Source organism: Pseudoliparis swirei, chromosome 5 (assembly GCF_029220125.1).
Source record: "Pseudoliparis swirei isolate HS2019 ecotype Mariana Trench chromosome 5, NWPU_hadal_v1, whole genome shotgun sequence".
NCBI classification, from domain to species: Eukaryota; Metazoa; Chordata; class Actinopteri; order Perciformes; family Liparidae; genus Pseudoliparis; species Pseudoliparis swirei.
In genome coordinates this window covers 3,512,391-3,529,357 of record NC_079392.1, presented here as the reverse complement: position 1 = coordinate 3,529,357, position 16,967 = coordinate 3,512,391, and the positions used below count along the sequence as shown (strand labels likewise).

At 37.8% G+C, this 16,967-nt stretch overlaps 1 protein-coding gene and 1 long non-coding RNA gene across 3 annotated transcripts; one reads left to right on the top strand and one right to left on the bottom strand.

Moving 5' to 3' along the window:
- Window positions 1-1,376: 1,376 nt before the first annotated feature.
- On the bottom strand, window positions 1,377-4,856 carry LOC130193923 (uncharacterized). 2 transcript variants are annotated; one of them, XR_008831729.1, is made up of 3 exons: window positions 4,767-4,856; window positions 2,456-4,476; window positions 1,377-2,374 (listed from the first exon to the last, which is right to left on the bottom strand). It is a non-coding gene; the product is annotated as an uncharacterized LOC130193923 (long non-coding RNA). The 2 variants fall into 2 exon arrangements; XR_008831728.1 differs by having other exon boundaries at window positions 1,378-2,342.
- On the top strand, window positions 4,483-16,153 carry ak4 (adenylate kinase 4). Its single transcript, XM_056414752.1, has 5 exons — window positions 4,483-4,909; window positions 10,122-10,241; window positions 13,224-13,396; window positions 14,261-14,379; window positions 15,722-16,153. The coding sequence occupies exons 1-5, from the start codon at window positions 4,768-4,770 to the stop codon at window positions 15,846-15,848; spliced, it is 681 nt and encodes a 226-aa protein (XP_056270727.1). The 5' UTR covers window positions 4,483-4,767; the 3' UTR covers window positions 15,849-16,153.
- The last annotated feature ends 814 nt before the right edge of the window (window positions 16,154-16,967 follow it).

Sequence of the window (16,967 nt, the reverse complement as noted above, 5' to 3'; positions counted from 1 at the left end):
TTTGTAGACATCTATCGATCTTTAGCTCCCTCTAGTGGCAACAATGTGAACTGCCTTCAGCTTCAGCCTGCAGACCAGTGCTCCCATTGAGGACCAGTACAGGCCAGTCCGAATAGTTTCATCAGAACGAAACTTGGAAGAACACAACTTTATATTCATAAGGTTTTATGACTTATGTTGTGCATGGTCCTTAGCATTAAGAGTAACTGAGCTTGATAATAAATTGGACACTTTAAATGCAGGACATTTGTTGATCTTGTAAAGTTTTCATGATATACATTTTAGTTTAATACAAAATTTACTTTTCCAGCAAAGCTAGTGAGATAGCTGTCAGATAGTGTTCAATGTAATCTCAAAACTGATCAGATGGACTCTATAGCTGTAACCTTCTGTATTGAACATGCACTGAATTTTCAAAAGTAAAGATGAATAAGAGACCACACACATTTGAATAAAAGAAATTCCACTTTATTTCTTACAGTGAATCAGACATTATATAAGTCGTGAGGATAATGTATATTATAACAGTAGAAAGCATGCCACAATTTAATTAACTAAACCATTTTGTTAATAAAAACATGGACTTCTGGATATTCCATTAACAAAACAAAAATATAAATATATATATTGTCCACATACTCACACTTGTCGACCTTCTCTTGCATTGGGCGACAACAGGTTTTGGATGGTGTCAAGTTGGCAGCCATCCTTCAGTTATCACAGTACTGTACCTTCAACAGACAGCATCAGAACTGTCATAACTGAACCAGGGCGGCCCGACTCATCCAGCAGCTCTTCATCCACCGTCCAGGTCCAACAGGTGATACTTCAGTCTGCCTGCTTTTCATTTGGAGGTAACTCAAACAAAACATATGCAAGCCCAGTCCCCAGTATTTAATTTGTTTCTCCATATAAATAATTTTTGTATCATGATTAAAAAAGTAATATATACATGTAACATAACAATCCTTTATTTGAATATATATATATATATATATAAATGGATGGTTTTCACTTTCAAGTTGTTTGCCCAAAATATTAAGGAATTTAGTAAAGCTTATATACATTACATTATATGTCATTTAGCAGACGCTTTTATCCAAAGCGACTTACAATAAGTGCATTTCAACCTAGAGTACAAACTAAGAACAACAAGAATACATCTATATATATATGTGTTACCTTATATATATAATATATATACCCTATATATCATATATATATATGTATAAGGTTATATACATATATAGATGTATATAACCTTTACTAAATATATTATTTTTAATGTTATATATAGACTTTATTAAATAAATTTTTGTATTTAATATATATATATAACTTTTATTTAAAAAAATTATGTAATATATATATCTAGTAAAGGTTTTATATATATATATGTATAAAACCTTTACTAAATTCCTTAATATTTTGGGCAAACAACTCGAAAGTGAAAACCATCCTCACGCTGTGAGCATATATTAAAACACTGCAGTTATTTTAAAATTGGAGGAAGCTCGCTATATAGTTTCATGTATTTTATCATGTTTAGTTATTTATATCTCTTTCCATATGAAAGTATTTGGTTTTTCATTATTTCCATTCTGCTATTGCAAAACAACCTTCTTCCTTTCTTATTTTAAACCTTCTTTCCTTCGAGGACTATTGTTTATTTTTCATATGAACCACAAGGCCGAGTGACGTCAGTCTTGTTATGATTTTCCTCGCGGGCTCCCCCTCCACCCCCCTTCCTCCTCCTCCTCGCGAGCAGTCTCGAGGAGTCCGGTGGCGTCTCTAGGTAGCTCCTCCTCCTCCTCCTCCTCCTCCTGCTCCTCCTGCTCCTCCTCCGCACTTCATGAAAACAACTCCATTAGCCCCGCAGCTCAGGGCCAAAGGAAAAAAAGCAAAGCCACATGCGCAAATAACTCTAAACATGGCACACACATGCGCACACACACACGCGCGCGCACACAGTCACGTCCGAAGGCTCCACTCGTTGTCATCAATGACCGGAACAAGACACCCTGTGAAGAAAGCGCGTCCACATATTACATAAACCTTTTCAATAAACAACTGGGTTATGCCTTAAAAACCTACTGACCGTGAACGCACCACACATTGAAACATACATAAGCTAGAGAATAACAATCACGCCATCGACAACTACAATAAACCCCATGTTGCTGTATTCTACACATGAAAATAAAGTTGCACAATACAACGTATCGTTATATAATAATAATAATATACATACCTGCTTTGACCAGGGGGGATATAAGTGCAATGTTCTGTGAATATTGTGCAGCCAAACGTTAACGCCCAGCTTTGCACACACACCCCTTTTTCTGCATGGGCAAAAAAACAAACAAACACCACGCTGTAAGATTAAAGAAAGCATAATAGTTTATTCTCAATTGCATTAAAATTGTATTAACACCAATATCTTTGACTCGCTCACCTGCATATTTCTTTTTCCTCCGCGCGTTCACGTGAATATTTTTTTTTAATGACGCAGCAAGACACACACGGAGCAACGTTGACTGCATGTCGCCATTTTTTGTTGTTATTGAATTCTCCAAAAAGCCATGTGACAGAAGAAGAAAAAATAGAAAAAAAGGGATGGTGGAATAAAACAAAATAAAGGCTGTAGGAAAAGATACTTTCTACGAAGGTTCCTAGAAGAAGGTTATTCCTGCGAGGTGCTGCTCTGGTGGATTAAGTCCGGGTCCTCCGTGGAGGCTGGAGGCGCACTGACAGCTCCGCAGCTCCGGGTCGCTGCTGCTGCTGCTGCCGTGTGGCTCCTCGCAACAAGTAGACAAGTCTCCAGATTCCGCCCGTCCGCAAACGTTGCGCGGAATGACAGCGACTCGTGCACAATTTTGCTGCGCCAGTCAGCCGAGCAGTACAAAAACAACAACAAAACATGACAAAAACATGACAAATAACCACCACGTGAAGCATAACATTTAATAAAAGTCAAAAGTCATCTTTATTGTCACTTTTTCTAATTATGCAAACAGAGAGAATATCTGAAAGTACGTTTCTCTCTTATCCAACATAACGTGATTGTAGTAATAATAATAATAATAATAATAATAATAAAGTGCAAAACAGCTAACAACAATTTAAAAAAGCGTGATTGTAGTAGTAATAATAATAATAATAATAATAATAATAAAGTGCAAAACAGATAAGAACAATTAAAAAAAGCTCTGACGTGAGAGAACGACATCGACAAAAACAACAACAACAAAAGTGGTGGAATCCAAGACTAAACACCTTAATAAGTCCTATGACATTATGTAATCTTATAATTAATTTATCGCAGATTTTAGTCTAGACATTTTAAATACCTTAAGAAACCACTGAGATCATTTATATAATATATTTCCATTGCTAATATCAATATAGTAATGCTATAAGGGGAAATAAGTTGGCTGACAAGGACACGCCCCCTTTCTGGCTCGGAATACACGAGTGACTCATGGCTGTTAGTCCACATTATAATGTGAAACAAGTTTTAACTTGAATTAGGTGTGATTATCTTATTAAACATGTGTAGATCAGACTTTACCAACAGGAAACTCTGTAGAAAAGATTCAGAAATGTTGCAATTAACTTATTTGAACTGTTAGTAGACAGAACAATAAAGGCTCTTCAGTGGTTCTTTAAAAGGCTTTGTGGTCCTACGAAGAACCCATCACTGAAGAACCATTCTTTAGATTGAGACACCTTTATAGGTTCTTTGAAGAACTCTTTAAGGAAATGGTTCTTTAGAGAACCCTGGTTTGAAAGGTTCTTTATGGAACCAGAAATGGTTCTTCTACGGCATCACTCTGAAGAACCATTTTCGGTTCCATGGCACCTTCATGTTTCTGTGTGTATTTTGTATTATAAAATATCTTTTTCTTTATCTTTTCTTTTACTTTTGACTTAGACCTATATGACACATCCTCAAACACGCCTTCTCCTAAATCCTACTCCTCCCCATTTTTGTGAGATAAACAGTTTGTATACAACATCTGGAAGGATGGCTTTTTATTGTCTAAATGTTCTTTGTTGTTGTTGATTATTACTCACTTTATGTTGGACAAGAGAGACACGATCTTTCAGATCTTCTGCGTTTGCACAAATGTTAGAAGTGACATTAAAGCTGACTTTGACCATCCATTTGCTTCTAAAACCTCATCAGAACCAATCCCCCTCTTCCTCTCTCTCTCTCTGTGGAAACTATATGACTACAGTTGTTGTTGTTGTGCTTCCATTGAAACAAAAAACAAACACAAAAACTACAGTAACCAGTTTACCCCGCAAAGTTCGCGCGACTCAGTCATCCGCATTTTTTCTGGATGATGTGTGCAGGAAAAAAAGAAAAGAAAACAGGGCGTTGTGGAGACTCCTCATTCATTTGCAGAGGGGGAGAAAAAGAGTCTCCGCCCGTAAGAGACGCACACGGCATGTAGCGCGTCCGGAAGAGAGCTGGAAGAAGAAGAAGAAAAAAGGGAAGGGGTTCGTATTTGACTTGAGTCACAAGTCGGTTAGCCAGCATGCGCAGAGAGCCGCAAACCCAGAGATAAACTCACATCTCTAGAAGCCTTGGAGCTCTCTGGATCCAGTTGGGTCGCTAATGCGCATATTTTGGCGTAAAGTTTTTTGTTGTTTTTAATTCAGAGGTCATTTGCTTCCTCCTCTCGCGCACAAAGAGCAACACATTAAACACACAGTAACGTGTGTCCATCCTAGAGGTTTTTTTATTATTATTGTTTTACCATGGCCAAGTTATTCCGAGCTGCTATCATGGGTCCACCGGGATCAGGGAAAGGAACGATATCCAGGAGGATTGCGCAAAGCTTCGGCCTGCAGTATCTGTCCAGCGGCCACTTCCTCCGGGAGAGCATAGCGGCAAACACAGGTAGGAGATCCGATCTGCGCGTGACCGTGAACACAGGGTGTCAACAGGAGAGAAGAAGAACCAGTCTGCAGAAGAAGAAGAACAAAGTTAATGGTTTATATGCTGCGTGTGAATATCCGCCTCTTATGATATCGTAGTTATGAAAAAGACGAGTGCGGAATAAAGTGCGTTGTGCGCATGTGCTGATCCACAGTGGGTTTTCCAAAAGTTTATTTGACGGTAAACTTTTCACATTTAAAACTAATGCCATAAAATACTGCACACGTCATTTTTCTTTATCTGACTTCCATCTAGTGTAGAATATCCATGAGTCATTCCTAGCATTCGGTGCCATTTCAGCTAGGTTGATCAAAAATAAAAAAACATAATTTTCCATGTTTTTTTCTATTTAATCTGAATGATGGCTTGTTAAAGTATAAGAAAAAGGTTTTGGTCAAGCTCAGGATATTATGTTTAAATAATTGTGACCTAATAATCGGATGCAAACGAGGCAAAACGTCCACCCTGTTACAGACATTGTCATGTCTATGAAAAAGTGTTTTGACTACACAATCATTATAAATGTTAATTATCTAACAGCTGAAATGTTCCTTACTTAACCTGTCAAAAATAATTTAACAAAACATTTTTTTTTAAATGCATTATTTCGAAAAATACTACTATTTTGAGGCACAATGTAAGTTCAACCCATTTGTTTTAGAATAAAACATAATTTAATTGGAATGTGGCCGCATGTTTTAGTAAATTAATTTTGTCAAATCATTCCCTGCAAAGGACTACAAAGACATGGGTCATATTTGTTCATTTCATTTAATTATTATAAAAGAAACACAGGTAACAGGGTGGACACAAGAGAAACGGGACGTAACAGGGAGGACTTGTATCAGTGAATACAATAACATATTTAATTAAGAACATAAATCCTTAAACATTAGGCTACATTTAATTAATGGTGTCAAAATGTTATATTATATATTATTTAATTACATTTCATTTTACCAAGAATACTAACAAGAATTATTATAATTAACAATAACAGCCCACCCGCCCCGCATCCCCCAGGCCCTGACAAATACGTATACTCCAAACTTCAACCATAAAAGTCCACCCAATACAATATTCATGAACATATTCAACAGTTAATACATATGTAGTACCAACATTCTCCATCTATACATCAACCGATCTATTCCATTAGCCAGCAACCCAGTTGCTTCTCTAAGAAACTCAAACAGACTTTTCCAGCTGGACAGACCTCTTATTGATTGGTTGCGGCTCTGTAATGAGGCATACAATCTGGTCATCTCTGTACCAACTGACGTCTTCTCGTGGACTGGGCCAGTAAAATTTGTTAATGCCATTTCTATGCATACACTTGATCTTCAGGTCTTCTTCCACCTCCAGGATGATTCCTGGGAAGGGTTCACCATCATACTTAATGATGCACCACTGCCCAATTTCTTCTTTAGTGAGGACCTCAGGCCGGGTTGGTTCTCTGGTGCATTCTTGAATCGGCCCTTCTACCAAGCTCACCTCCTTCAGCCCATAGCACGGACAGTCCAGTTTGCCCTTGTCAGCCTGGCAAAGACAGGTTATGTCCCTGTATTTGATAATCCCTGGAGAGGCAAATGACTTGGTGAATTTTCATAGTTCCTTTCACAGGCACAAGCTGCGGCCCATCCAACATTTCCTGCCCTTTTTTCTCAACTTCTTCTTCTCCCACGAGAAAAAGCTCCACTGAAGTGCCCGACTTTTTTAACTCGTGGAACATGGTTTCCGCATTGGGGATATCTTCTCCATGTTTGACAATTCTGTCAGCAGATCTTTTAAGGGTACCCCCAACACCATCTGGAGCACCCTTTCCATGGCTGGCCTCAAAAAAGTTCCAGCTGACGGCTTGAAAGCCTTTTTTGAACGGCTCTTGAGATAGTAGGTAAAAGTTACCCTTCTGTTTGTACTGAGTTGCTGGGCCGTCACTGAAAACATGCAGGCGATTGATATCAGGGTGTCTCTCCCTCACCATGTCCAAAACAGGGTCAAGATGGGCCCAGATGGCTGGGGGATCGTGGCGTCTGGAAGGTGAAATGGTGGTGAAAGTCACTGGAGACAGTTCAGCTGCTGTGTAAAGCACTCCAGTGTGCAGGGTTGCTTGCTGGTGGGAACCTCCAAAATGGACAGATTGAATTTCCTTAGAGTACTTACAGGAGTAATTTTCACTGAAATCTACATGAATTAGACATTCATTGCTCCTCAAGTTTTCCCTTAGTTGTCTATAGGCTCCATACTGCCACCGAATGTTAAATATGTGCCTTCTAAATCTGAACAGTCGGTCATGAAAGTCACATGCAAGTCCATCCTCTGTTGTCATCACATTTTTCTTGACAGTGATTGTTGACCTTTTCCCTGGCTCCTCTCCATTATGGATGTTGGCTTCCAAAGACCACTGGGTAATACCTACCTCTATGTTTTCAGGAGCTCTCAGCATTTTATGTGTTGTGTAAACACAGTCTTTACACTCGCCGTATGCACAGAGTTTGGATTTTGGATTGCACATGGTTGCATCTACCATTTCCTCAATATTTTTTGTAGCTGACATGCCTTGGCTGTTTAGAGTGTTGGCCATGAACTGTAGGTTCTCATGAGTTTTACACTGACAGGTTTCTCGATCAGCTTCTGTTGGCACCACAACCCAAAATGGTCTCAAGGTGCAGAAACACGAGTAAGAGACCCGATGTTGATGCTCAGAAAGGAATTTCTGGTGCAGATTTTTCATCGTGTCAGTTAGCAAACGTTTTTGATTTTTCGTCTTCTTTTGAGTGACAGTTTGTTTTCGTCCCGTTGTCATCCGGCTGACGTCATCTCTCAAATAGAATGCTTTTACTTTTGCTTTGCATTCAGCAGGTAATCTGTTGCTCACTTTTCTTTCAAATGTCAACAGCGCTCCATCTGGTCTTTGACCTCGCTTTTTTGAAAAGCCAAGAATTTTCTGTGCATCCCTCTGCAGCCTGTATTTCTCGATAATCTTTCCTATTGTTGTTTTAGCAATTATTTGTTTCTCTCGTTCCTTCCGGGTGTTTTTGTATTTATTTCTGATGTCTTCAATTATGGCTTCCTGCAATAACAATCTTTTTCTAATTGTGTCCTTAACTATTTGATTGCGAAGCAGGTAATTCACCCTAGACCGAGGGGATTTGTTCTCCCCAGCCAAACGCTGGTCTCTCTTTTTGTATTTGTACATTTTTCTAATTTCTCTCTTCAATGTGGCCTCCAGTTTTTCAATCTGGTTCTGGAGCCTCCTTCTCCCCCTTCTGACATTGTTCCGTCCAACAACGTATTGCCTATAACACAAAAAAAGTTTATTGTCACAATTTACAATCACTGAAACACAAAATGGTTTGCTTTATCATGTAAGATAATTCAAATCCAGATACACACAATCTGCAAATCATTTAACCCATAACTTTATTCTAACCTTGAGGGCCCTTGTTGTGCTGCATTGTCTCGACTTCGAGGTGGAGTGGTCATTACGCTGGCTCTTGCTTTATCCCTAAGCTTTTCTTCTTTTCTTGCCACTTCTTTCTCTGTTCTCTCCTTTCTCTTTCACTGAGGTCTGACACTTTCTTTTTTTTCCCTTCTTCTCTGTCTTTCTTCCACTTTGCCTTCTCTTTATCCAGGTACTGCTTCCTTCTTTCATTGTCTGAATCCCTTCGTGCCCTGTAGCGTCGCTGCTTTTCTGCATTAGACAACGCTGCCATTTCCTGATAAATACATTCATACCATTAGATATCATATAATTTAATATATATATATATATATATATATATATAATATATATATATATATATATATATATATATATATATAACATATATGCATATTAAACAAACAATACATAACAGCACATGCTGGAAATAGTTAATCATCTAGCCTTTTAACAACCCCTTACTGTATGTCCACCCTGTTACTGTGAAACATAGTAACAGGGTGGACATTGTATGCTAAACTTGGCTATTGCTACATGTCTGATGATGATCAAGCTAGCACTTGTGACATCAGAGAAAGATATTTGATAGCTTTATTCAAAAAAATTTCTAAATGTAAACATTTTGATCAGTTTCCACAAAAAATGAGCATAACAGGGTGGACATGTTATGCTTTACCGCAACAGTTAAGTTAGTAAAAAACATTAAAAAATTGTTGAAGGAAGAGTGCATACTTACTCTGCTTCTTGAAGATGATTTTCCCGCCTAAAATGTATCCTTCTTCTTGAGTCATACAAATAGTAGCATAGTAAAGGGGCGTGTCCAGAGGGATTCAAATCACAGTAACAGGGGGGACATTAAAACAGGGGACACACACTTTTTAAAAAACTTTAATCAATAAAAATGAATTACCATTTTTATTTTTTATTTTGTGATGAATATCAATAAAAGGGTTACATAACAGTGACACAAATGTAGAATTTGTTTGTATTTGTTTGATTTCTTTGTTTATATCCGTTAGAGAAGTTGAGCAAACATGATTTGGGACACAGCAATTTGGCCTACTTGTGCTAAAATCAGAGTAATTATTTAGCATTTTGAATATCCTGGGAAAATAACATTGATGTTTTATAGTAGAGGGGAATAAACATGTAAAACCAAGCTTTTAAAAATAAGCATTTGACCTTTTACATGCAAAATATATGATATAATGTGTTGGGGACCTAAATGGCACTGAATGCTAGGAATGACCCCCATATATTTAATGGGTTTTATAACATGTTCCCCAAACTTACACTCTCAACCAGTAAAGTTTTTTCAAACTTCTTCATTTATAGCTATACAAATTGAGTTCAGCTATGCTTGTGCCTAGCCCAGGTATGCTTCTACTGGTAAATACATGCAGTGTGGTGCAGAGCGCTTAAGTACAACCATGTGTTCTTGGTTGCCTTTCTTGAAACGTTTCAGTAAAGTTGTGGCTTTTTAATCAAATTTATACAATTTTAAAAGCCAGAGAGTTCAATGTGGACTTGCTTAAATAATCCACAGCAAACCAGCGTTACATTTGTGTAATCTAGTCACAAGATCTGCTCAATTAAACTTGCAAGAGTTTGCAGAGAGACTTTTAACTGTTTACTATCCCATAGTTATTTTAAAATGTCTTACCGTGTGTGTGTGTGTGTGTGTGTGTGTCTTTTATTATTATGATGTATCTTTACCTGTGATATCAGAGGCAGGTTTGCTGGTGAGGACCTACGTAGAGAGAAGCATGCTGGTGCCTGACCACTTGATGACCAGACTGATGCTGCCCAGGCTGGAGCAGCTGATTGGCCACAGCTGGCTGCTGGACGGTATAACAACATGGGGTTTTATTTCATGTGCATTGGTCTGAACTATATTCGACTGATATGGCCGACACACATTGTCACATTCATCGCCTTGATCATTCGTAGTGAGGTCATGTGTTTTTTATAGTGCAGCAATCATGGCCTGCCAACCCTAAACTCTGATTGGCCACTCCAGGTGCCACCCCCCAAAAAATCCCTAAACTGGGAAGTCATGTTTCACCACCAGGCGAGCACTTTCCACTCCTCTGCATGCTCAGATATAGCTTGAAAAAGTTCCATAATCCAGTGTGGCTTTATGTATTTATCGTATTACAATCAAAGTATTAATGTCTGTTTATGTGATACATGATGATTCACACTTTTACCGTATATATATATATATATACACTACCGTTCAAAAGTTTGGGGTCACTTAGAAATGTCTTTATTTTTCAAAGAAAAGCACTGTTCTTTCAATAAAGATAACATTAATCAAAAATACACACTATACATTGTTAATGTGGTAAATGACTATTCTAGGTGGAAATGTCTGGTTTCTAATGAAATATCTCCATAGATGTATAGAGGCCCATTTCCATCAACTATCACTCCAGTGTTCTAATGGTACATTGTGTTTGCTAATCGCCTTAGAAGACTAATATCTGATTCGAAAACCCTTGTGCAATTATGTTAGCACAGCTGAAAACAGTTATGCTGGTGATATAAGCTATACAACTGGCCTTCCTTTGAGCTTGAAGTTTGTAGAACAAAATTAATGCTTCAAATATTAATCATTATTTCTAACCTTGTCAATGTCTTGACTACATTTTCTATTCAATTTTCAATTCATTTGATAAATAAAAGTGAGTTTTCATGGAAGACACAAAATTGTCTGGATGAACCCAAACTTTTGAACGGTAGTGTATATTTATATGTATACGTATATATATATATATATACATATAGAGTGAAAACATTCTTTTTTGTTAGTATCCAGTCGCATGTGAGATATCCTGAGATGACAAACCCGGTAACATCGCGACGGCTTTTCCAAGTTAAATATTATCCACATTTCTCAGAGAGATGCCAAACATTGATGAAACAGACGCATTGGTGCTACCTCGAAAACAGGATCGGTAAACAGATACTTTTTTTGGCACGCAACAAGGGCAAACATATCAAGGTCACACCCATGCACAGGCATACACACACACACACACACACACACACACGTTTATTTCAGTTCACAGAGTGGAGATGACAACCCCTCCCCCCTCTCTCTCTCTGTTCCCCTCTCATAACCTCTGGTGGTTGCAGAGATTTAACAGCTCTTAAGTGACCGAAGAATGGAAAATACAAAGTGATTGTCAGTTTCCGGTCGAAGCGATGAAATCGAAGACATGCCTTAAAATGCATTTATACCCAAACAAAAACAAGAGAGGGAGAAAACGGCCTTAAAACTAATGGATGTACGTTACGGTTAGCTCTGCATGCCATGATACCTCTGAGGAAGACGCAGGATTCTCCCTGAAGAGATCACAGCAACGCTATACAATTCATTCAAATGTAATCTGAAGTATCTCAGAACACAAGAGGACGTATAAAGGAGACTACAGTATATCCACTATGGGTTTAGCCATGCTAGCAAAGACCAAATACCTTTTAAAAATAATAACATTCCCATCGGCCCCAGATGTCATCTTAGTTTTAGGGCTACTGAATAACTGTTAGCATGCTAACAAGCTAAAACAAGATGGTGGCCACAGTGAACACACCTGTGGTGCGTAGTCGTAGCATGTAGCTGCTACTGTGCCTGTAGACTCTCGTTATTACTGCAGGTTGTTCGTCGTAGTTTTTTCGTCTTTTAGTAAGTTCATTAACATTTCTTTAACACTTTTACAGATAATCTTGAGTGAGCTTGAGTGCATGTTTACTTGCTAACGGCGTAGCATTCATGGAGAGTAGACTTTATTCACGCCATTGACTCACATGTAGGTCATTTAAAAATAAATGGCATACTAAACTATTGCTGGTAGACGATTTCAATTTAATTCAGTTAATTTTTTTATATAACCCAATATCACAAATGTACAAATTTGCCTCAGAGGGCTTTACAATCTGTACACATACGACATCCCTGACCTTTGACCTCTCATCGGATCAGGAGAAAACTCCCCAAAGAAATAGAAAAAATAACTTTCACAGGGGAAAAAGGGGAAGAACCCTTCAGGAGAGCAACGGAGGAGGATCCCTTTCCAGGATGGACAGAATTACAGAGTTACTGAGATGTGAAGTCACTAAGACTCCGGGGAGGAAGCAGTTAGTAATGTGTGATGGAGAGACGTGAATTCATCCCTAAGAAGCGAAAGAAGAGGAGAGAGGTGCTCAGTGTATCCTAAAACATCCATAAGGAGAGAGAAGAGGAGATAGGTGCTCAGTGTATCCTAAAACATCCATAAGGAGAGAGGAGAGGAGATAGGTGCTCAGTGTATCCTAACACATCCATAAGGAGAGAGGAGAGGAGATAGGTGCTCAGTGTATCCTAAAACATCCATAAGGAGAGAGAGGAGAGAGGTGCTCAGTGTATCCTAACACATCCATAAGGAGAGAGGAGAGGAGAGAGGTGCTCAGTGTATCCTAACACATCCATAACGAGAGAGGAGAGGAGAGAGGTGCTCAGTGTATCCTAAAACATCCATAAGGAGAGAGGAGAGGAGAGAGGTGCTCAGTGTATCCTAAAACATCCATAAGGAGAGAGGAGAGGAGATAGGTGCTCAGTGTATCCTAACACATCCATAAGGAGAGAGGAGAGGAGAGAGGTGCTCAGTGTATCCTAAAACATCCATAAGGAGAGAGAAGAGGAGAGAGGTGCTCAGTGTATCCTAACACATCCATAAGGAGAGAGGAGAGGAGATAGGTGCTCAGTGTATCCTAACACGTCCCCCCAGCAGCCTATAAGCCGATAGCAGCGTATCTCTATGTTCACGTCCCTCCATCTCCCTCTAGGTTTCCCCCGCACTCTGTCTCAGGCCCGAGAGATGAACAGCCTGTGCCAGCTGGACCTGGTGATCAGCCTCATCATCCCCTACGAGACGCTCAGGGAGCGGCTGAGCGACCGCTGGAGCCACCCGGCCAGCGGGAGGGTCTACAACATGGGCTTCAACCCACCACGAGTGCAGGTCTGAAAAAGTCCTAAAAATGACAGTCGAGTTTAGTTTTTAGTTTTTTCTGTGGTGCTTTATTGATTTTCTGGAGGTCAGTTTCTTCCTCACATGATAATAATCAGTGTGTTAGGGGTTGAACATCTGGCTCCAGATAACAGATGAAGGACACTCTGTATTCATCACTCTCAAGAACACACTTTTTAAAATTTCAATTGCTTTACAGACATAGGTACGGGGGGAAAAAACATGAGAAATTTAAAAAAAAATCTTCATCTTTGTTGGAATTTGTATTTTTTGTTGTAGTGTTCAGTGGATCTTCAAATACATTAAAAATACATTCTTCAAAATAAATAAAATGAAAAATGGTGGCCTCCGTCTGGTTTGGATGTCACTGAATGCATTTGCTTCAAAGCATTATTATTTATTCATTAAACAGAAATAAAATATAGATACATTAAAAAAGAAGATCACCTGCATCAGAGCACCTTCCTGAATGTGAAATTCAAAGCATCAATACAGCAGCAAACTACTATTTGCTACTTCTGTAGAGCACTTTGTAAATCCTGTTTTTATAGGTATATAAATAAAGTTATTATTATTATTAATAATACCTGAGCAGAGAAAGAAGTTGCTCTTCTTTTCTCTCTGGAACAAAGTGTTGAGGAAATCCCTGAATCATAGATAAAGTATGCTCTGAATTACACATTTAACAACTTTAATGATGGCTTAAAGTCAATAAAACTAAATATCTCTCACCAAACTGCACGGCCATGTTGACGTTGTGATTCTTGTTTATCGGAGTTATACTTCCATGACATTTCACTGGATTTCACAAGTTCACTTTTGTTGTTGCATCGTTGCACCTTGTGTTGCCGTCAGGGTAAAGATGACATCACCGGGGAGCCACTGGTCCAGCAAGACGACGACAAACCAGAAGCCCTGATGGCCCGACTGAGACACTACAAAGACGTGGCCAAGCCCGTCATCGACCTGTACAAGTCGGTACCGGTTTATCCTGCATGAGAAAAGTCTTCACTCAATTTGTTTTTATGTCGGCAGCGGCAGTTTTTTGCTCTGAATGTATACAAATCTGAGTGAAACTTTATTTGGATAGATAATTCAGCAGGTATATTTCTTCATTTCATTTTATTTATTTATTTAAACAGATCAATCAACCCTACAGGGGTAAACGTGTCAGTCTTAGCTAACGCTAATTTTCAACTGTAGTCCCTGTGGCCAGATATTACAGGCTGTTACTAATGGAGAAAATGGTTATCACAAAAACATCATAAAAAGCAATAAACATACTGGTTACAATCAAATATAGGCCTCATCCTAAAATCATTAAGAAAATTAAAAAAATTACAAATTAAAAAAAACATAAAAAGCAATAAACATACTGGTTACGATCAAATATAGGCCTCATCATAAAATTATTAAAACATTTAAAAAAATAAAAAATGTAAAAGAACATCATAAAAAGCAATAAACATACTGGTTATAATCAAATATAGGCCTCATCATAAAATTATTAAAACATTTAAAAAAATAAAAAATGTAAAAGAACATCATAAAAAGCAATAAACATACTGGTTATAATCAAATATAGGCCTTATTATAAAATTATTAAAACATTTTAAAAAATAAAAAATTTAAAAGAACATCATAAAAAGCAATAAACATACTGGTTATAATCAAATATAGGCATGATCATAAAATCATTTTAAAAAAAATTTAAAACATAAAAAACAATAAACATACTGGTCACAATCAAATATAGGCCTCATCATAAAATTATTAAAACATTTAAAAAAATAAAAAATGTAAAAACATCATAAAAAGCAATAAACATACTGGTTATAATCAAATATAGGCATGATCATAAAATCATAAAAAATAAATAAAAAAACATCATAAAAAGCAATAAACATTCACCCAATCACTGAGGAGGGTGTCACGATGTGTGTGTCATAAATTCAGTTGCCTTACTAAAAAGGGAACTCCACCAATTTTACACATTATATTTAGTTTCTCGACTGCTGCATATGTGACAATAAATTGTATGAAGTGTTTGTTGTGGCTCCGTAAAGCTGCTGCACAGAGTCAGATTAATAGCCTCAGGTGATGGCACTAAAGTTAATATGTTAGTTTGAAAATGAAAAGAATCTGGTCACACCTGAATCTCTGACTGAGCAGTTGGCAGTTAAATTGCATTGTGGGTAATGTACTGTAGTTTCCGGTTTTTGACACGCAAGAATATGCCACGTTCTGCCATTCAATCGATATTTAAATATGATTTTAAACCCGATTTCCTTTTGTTTTCTCATTTCTCTGCTCAAGGTCTCAGGGAATCCTGCACTCGTTTTCCGGTACGGACACCGACCGGATCTGGCCGTACATCAACTCCCTCCTCAGCACCAAGATGAACACGCAGCCGGCCGGCGAGTCCCGAACTCGGACACCCTGACGACCACCAGGGCGGAGGGGTGGGGGGGGGGGGGGGCGTCAAGACGCAGCCGGGAGACGCCGGGTGATGATTCCACGCGCTGGCCTCGGTTGTCTCTAATGTCTCGGTGTCTGCTAATATTTCTAGAGCTTTAATGATCGTGTTGATTTCTACATTCTCTTTTCATTTCTGTAAATTGTAATTTCACACGAGCACGCTGCATCACGCCACACTTTTGTCTTTTTTTTTTGTTATCTGCAATTGTTCCAATCTAAACACTTTTAAATCCTCTTAAATAATAACAGTAAAGTCTAAAAGAGAAAGTTTTTTTCGATAATGCCCTTCATTGTAAGTCTCCGTTATGAATATGTAATCGCGACAACACAGGGTGAGGTAGAGTATTTGACCAAAAATCTAAATATTACACATTATTTGTGTTAAATTATTATCAAAATACAACTTTTATGAAATCAAGAGAAACATTAGGTCGTATGTCAGATTTGATTAATTGCACTTTAATTTAATTTTTTAAATAATCAAATAACTATCACGTTGTTGCCTCTGGGATTATACTCTCAATAAGAGAGTTAAATTACCTAACGGAAGAGTTAAGTCAAAACCAACCTAGGACAGACATTATTTGGTTCAATACTTTGCAAAAAAAGTTGTGCAAGCAGTAAATATATAATACACGTCTGCAGTTACGGATGCAACAATCCTGCAGACAGGTTTTTTAATTGTTTGGAGTTATCGGTTCAGTGTTTCTATAACAGACATTCTTTACTTTTGTACTGAAATCCTGACGAATATTATGCAATCTGCCACCGATGACACGCAGGACAGATCATGAACGAGATTTAAAAGCCATCCGACAAAAAAATACTGTGTGTCTGGGATGAAGACCAATGCACAGAATATAGAGTGCCTTCAATGCTGTTACATATCTTTTAAATATAAATATATTTCTCTATATATATTTGTATAAATATACAGGACTGTCTCAGAAAATTAGAGATTTTTTATTTTTTTTTTATTAAAATTGTAAAAAAAAAAAAAAAAAAAAAATGTCATTCAAATCAAACACTTATCAACTGAAATTTTTTTTTTTTTTTTTTTTTTTTATGGTTTACAGCTTAAGAA

Coding starts and splice junctions, on each gene's coding strand:
- ak4 (XM_056414752.1), top strand. CDS start 4,768: ATGGCCAAGTTATTCCGAGCTGCTATCATGGGTCCACCGGGATCAGGG. Junction 4,910..10,121: donor GAGCATAGCGGCAAACACAG/GTAGGAGATCCG, acceptor CTGTGATATCAG/AGGCAGGTTTGCTGGTGAGG. Junction 13,397..14,260: donor TCAACCCACCACGAGTGCAG/GTCTGAAAAAGT, acceptor TGTTGCCGTCAG/GGTAAAGATGACATCACCGG.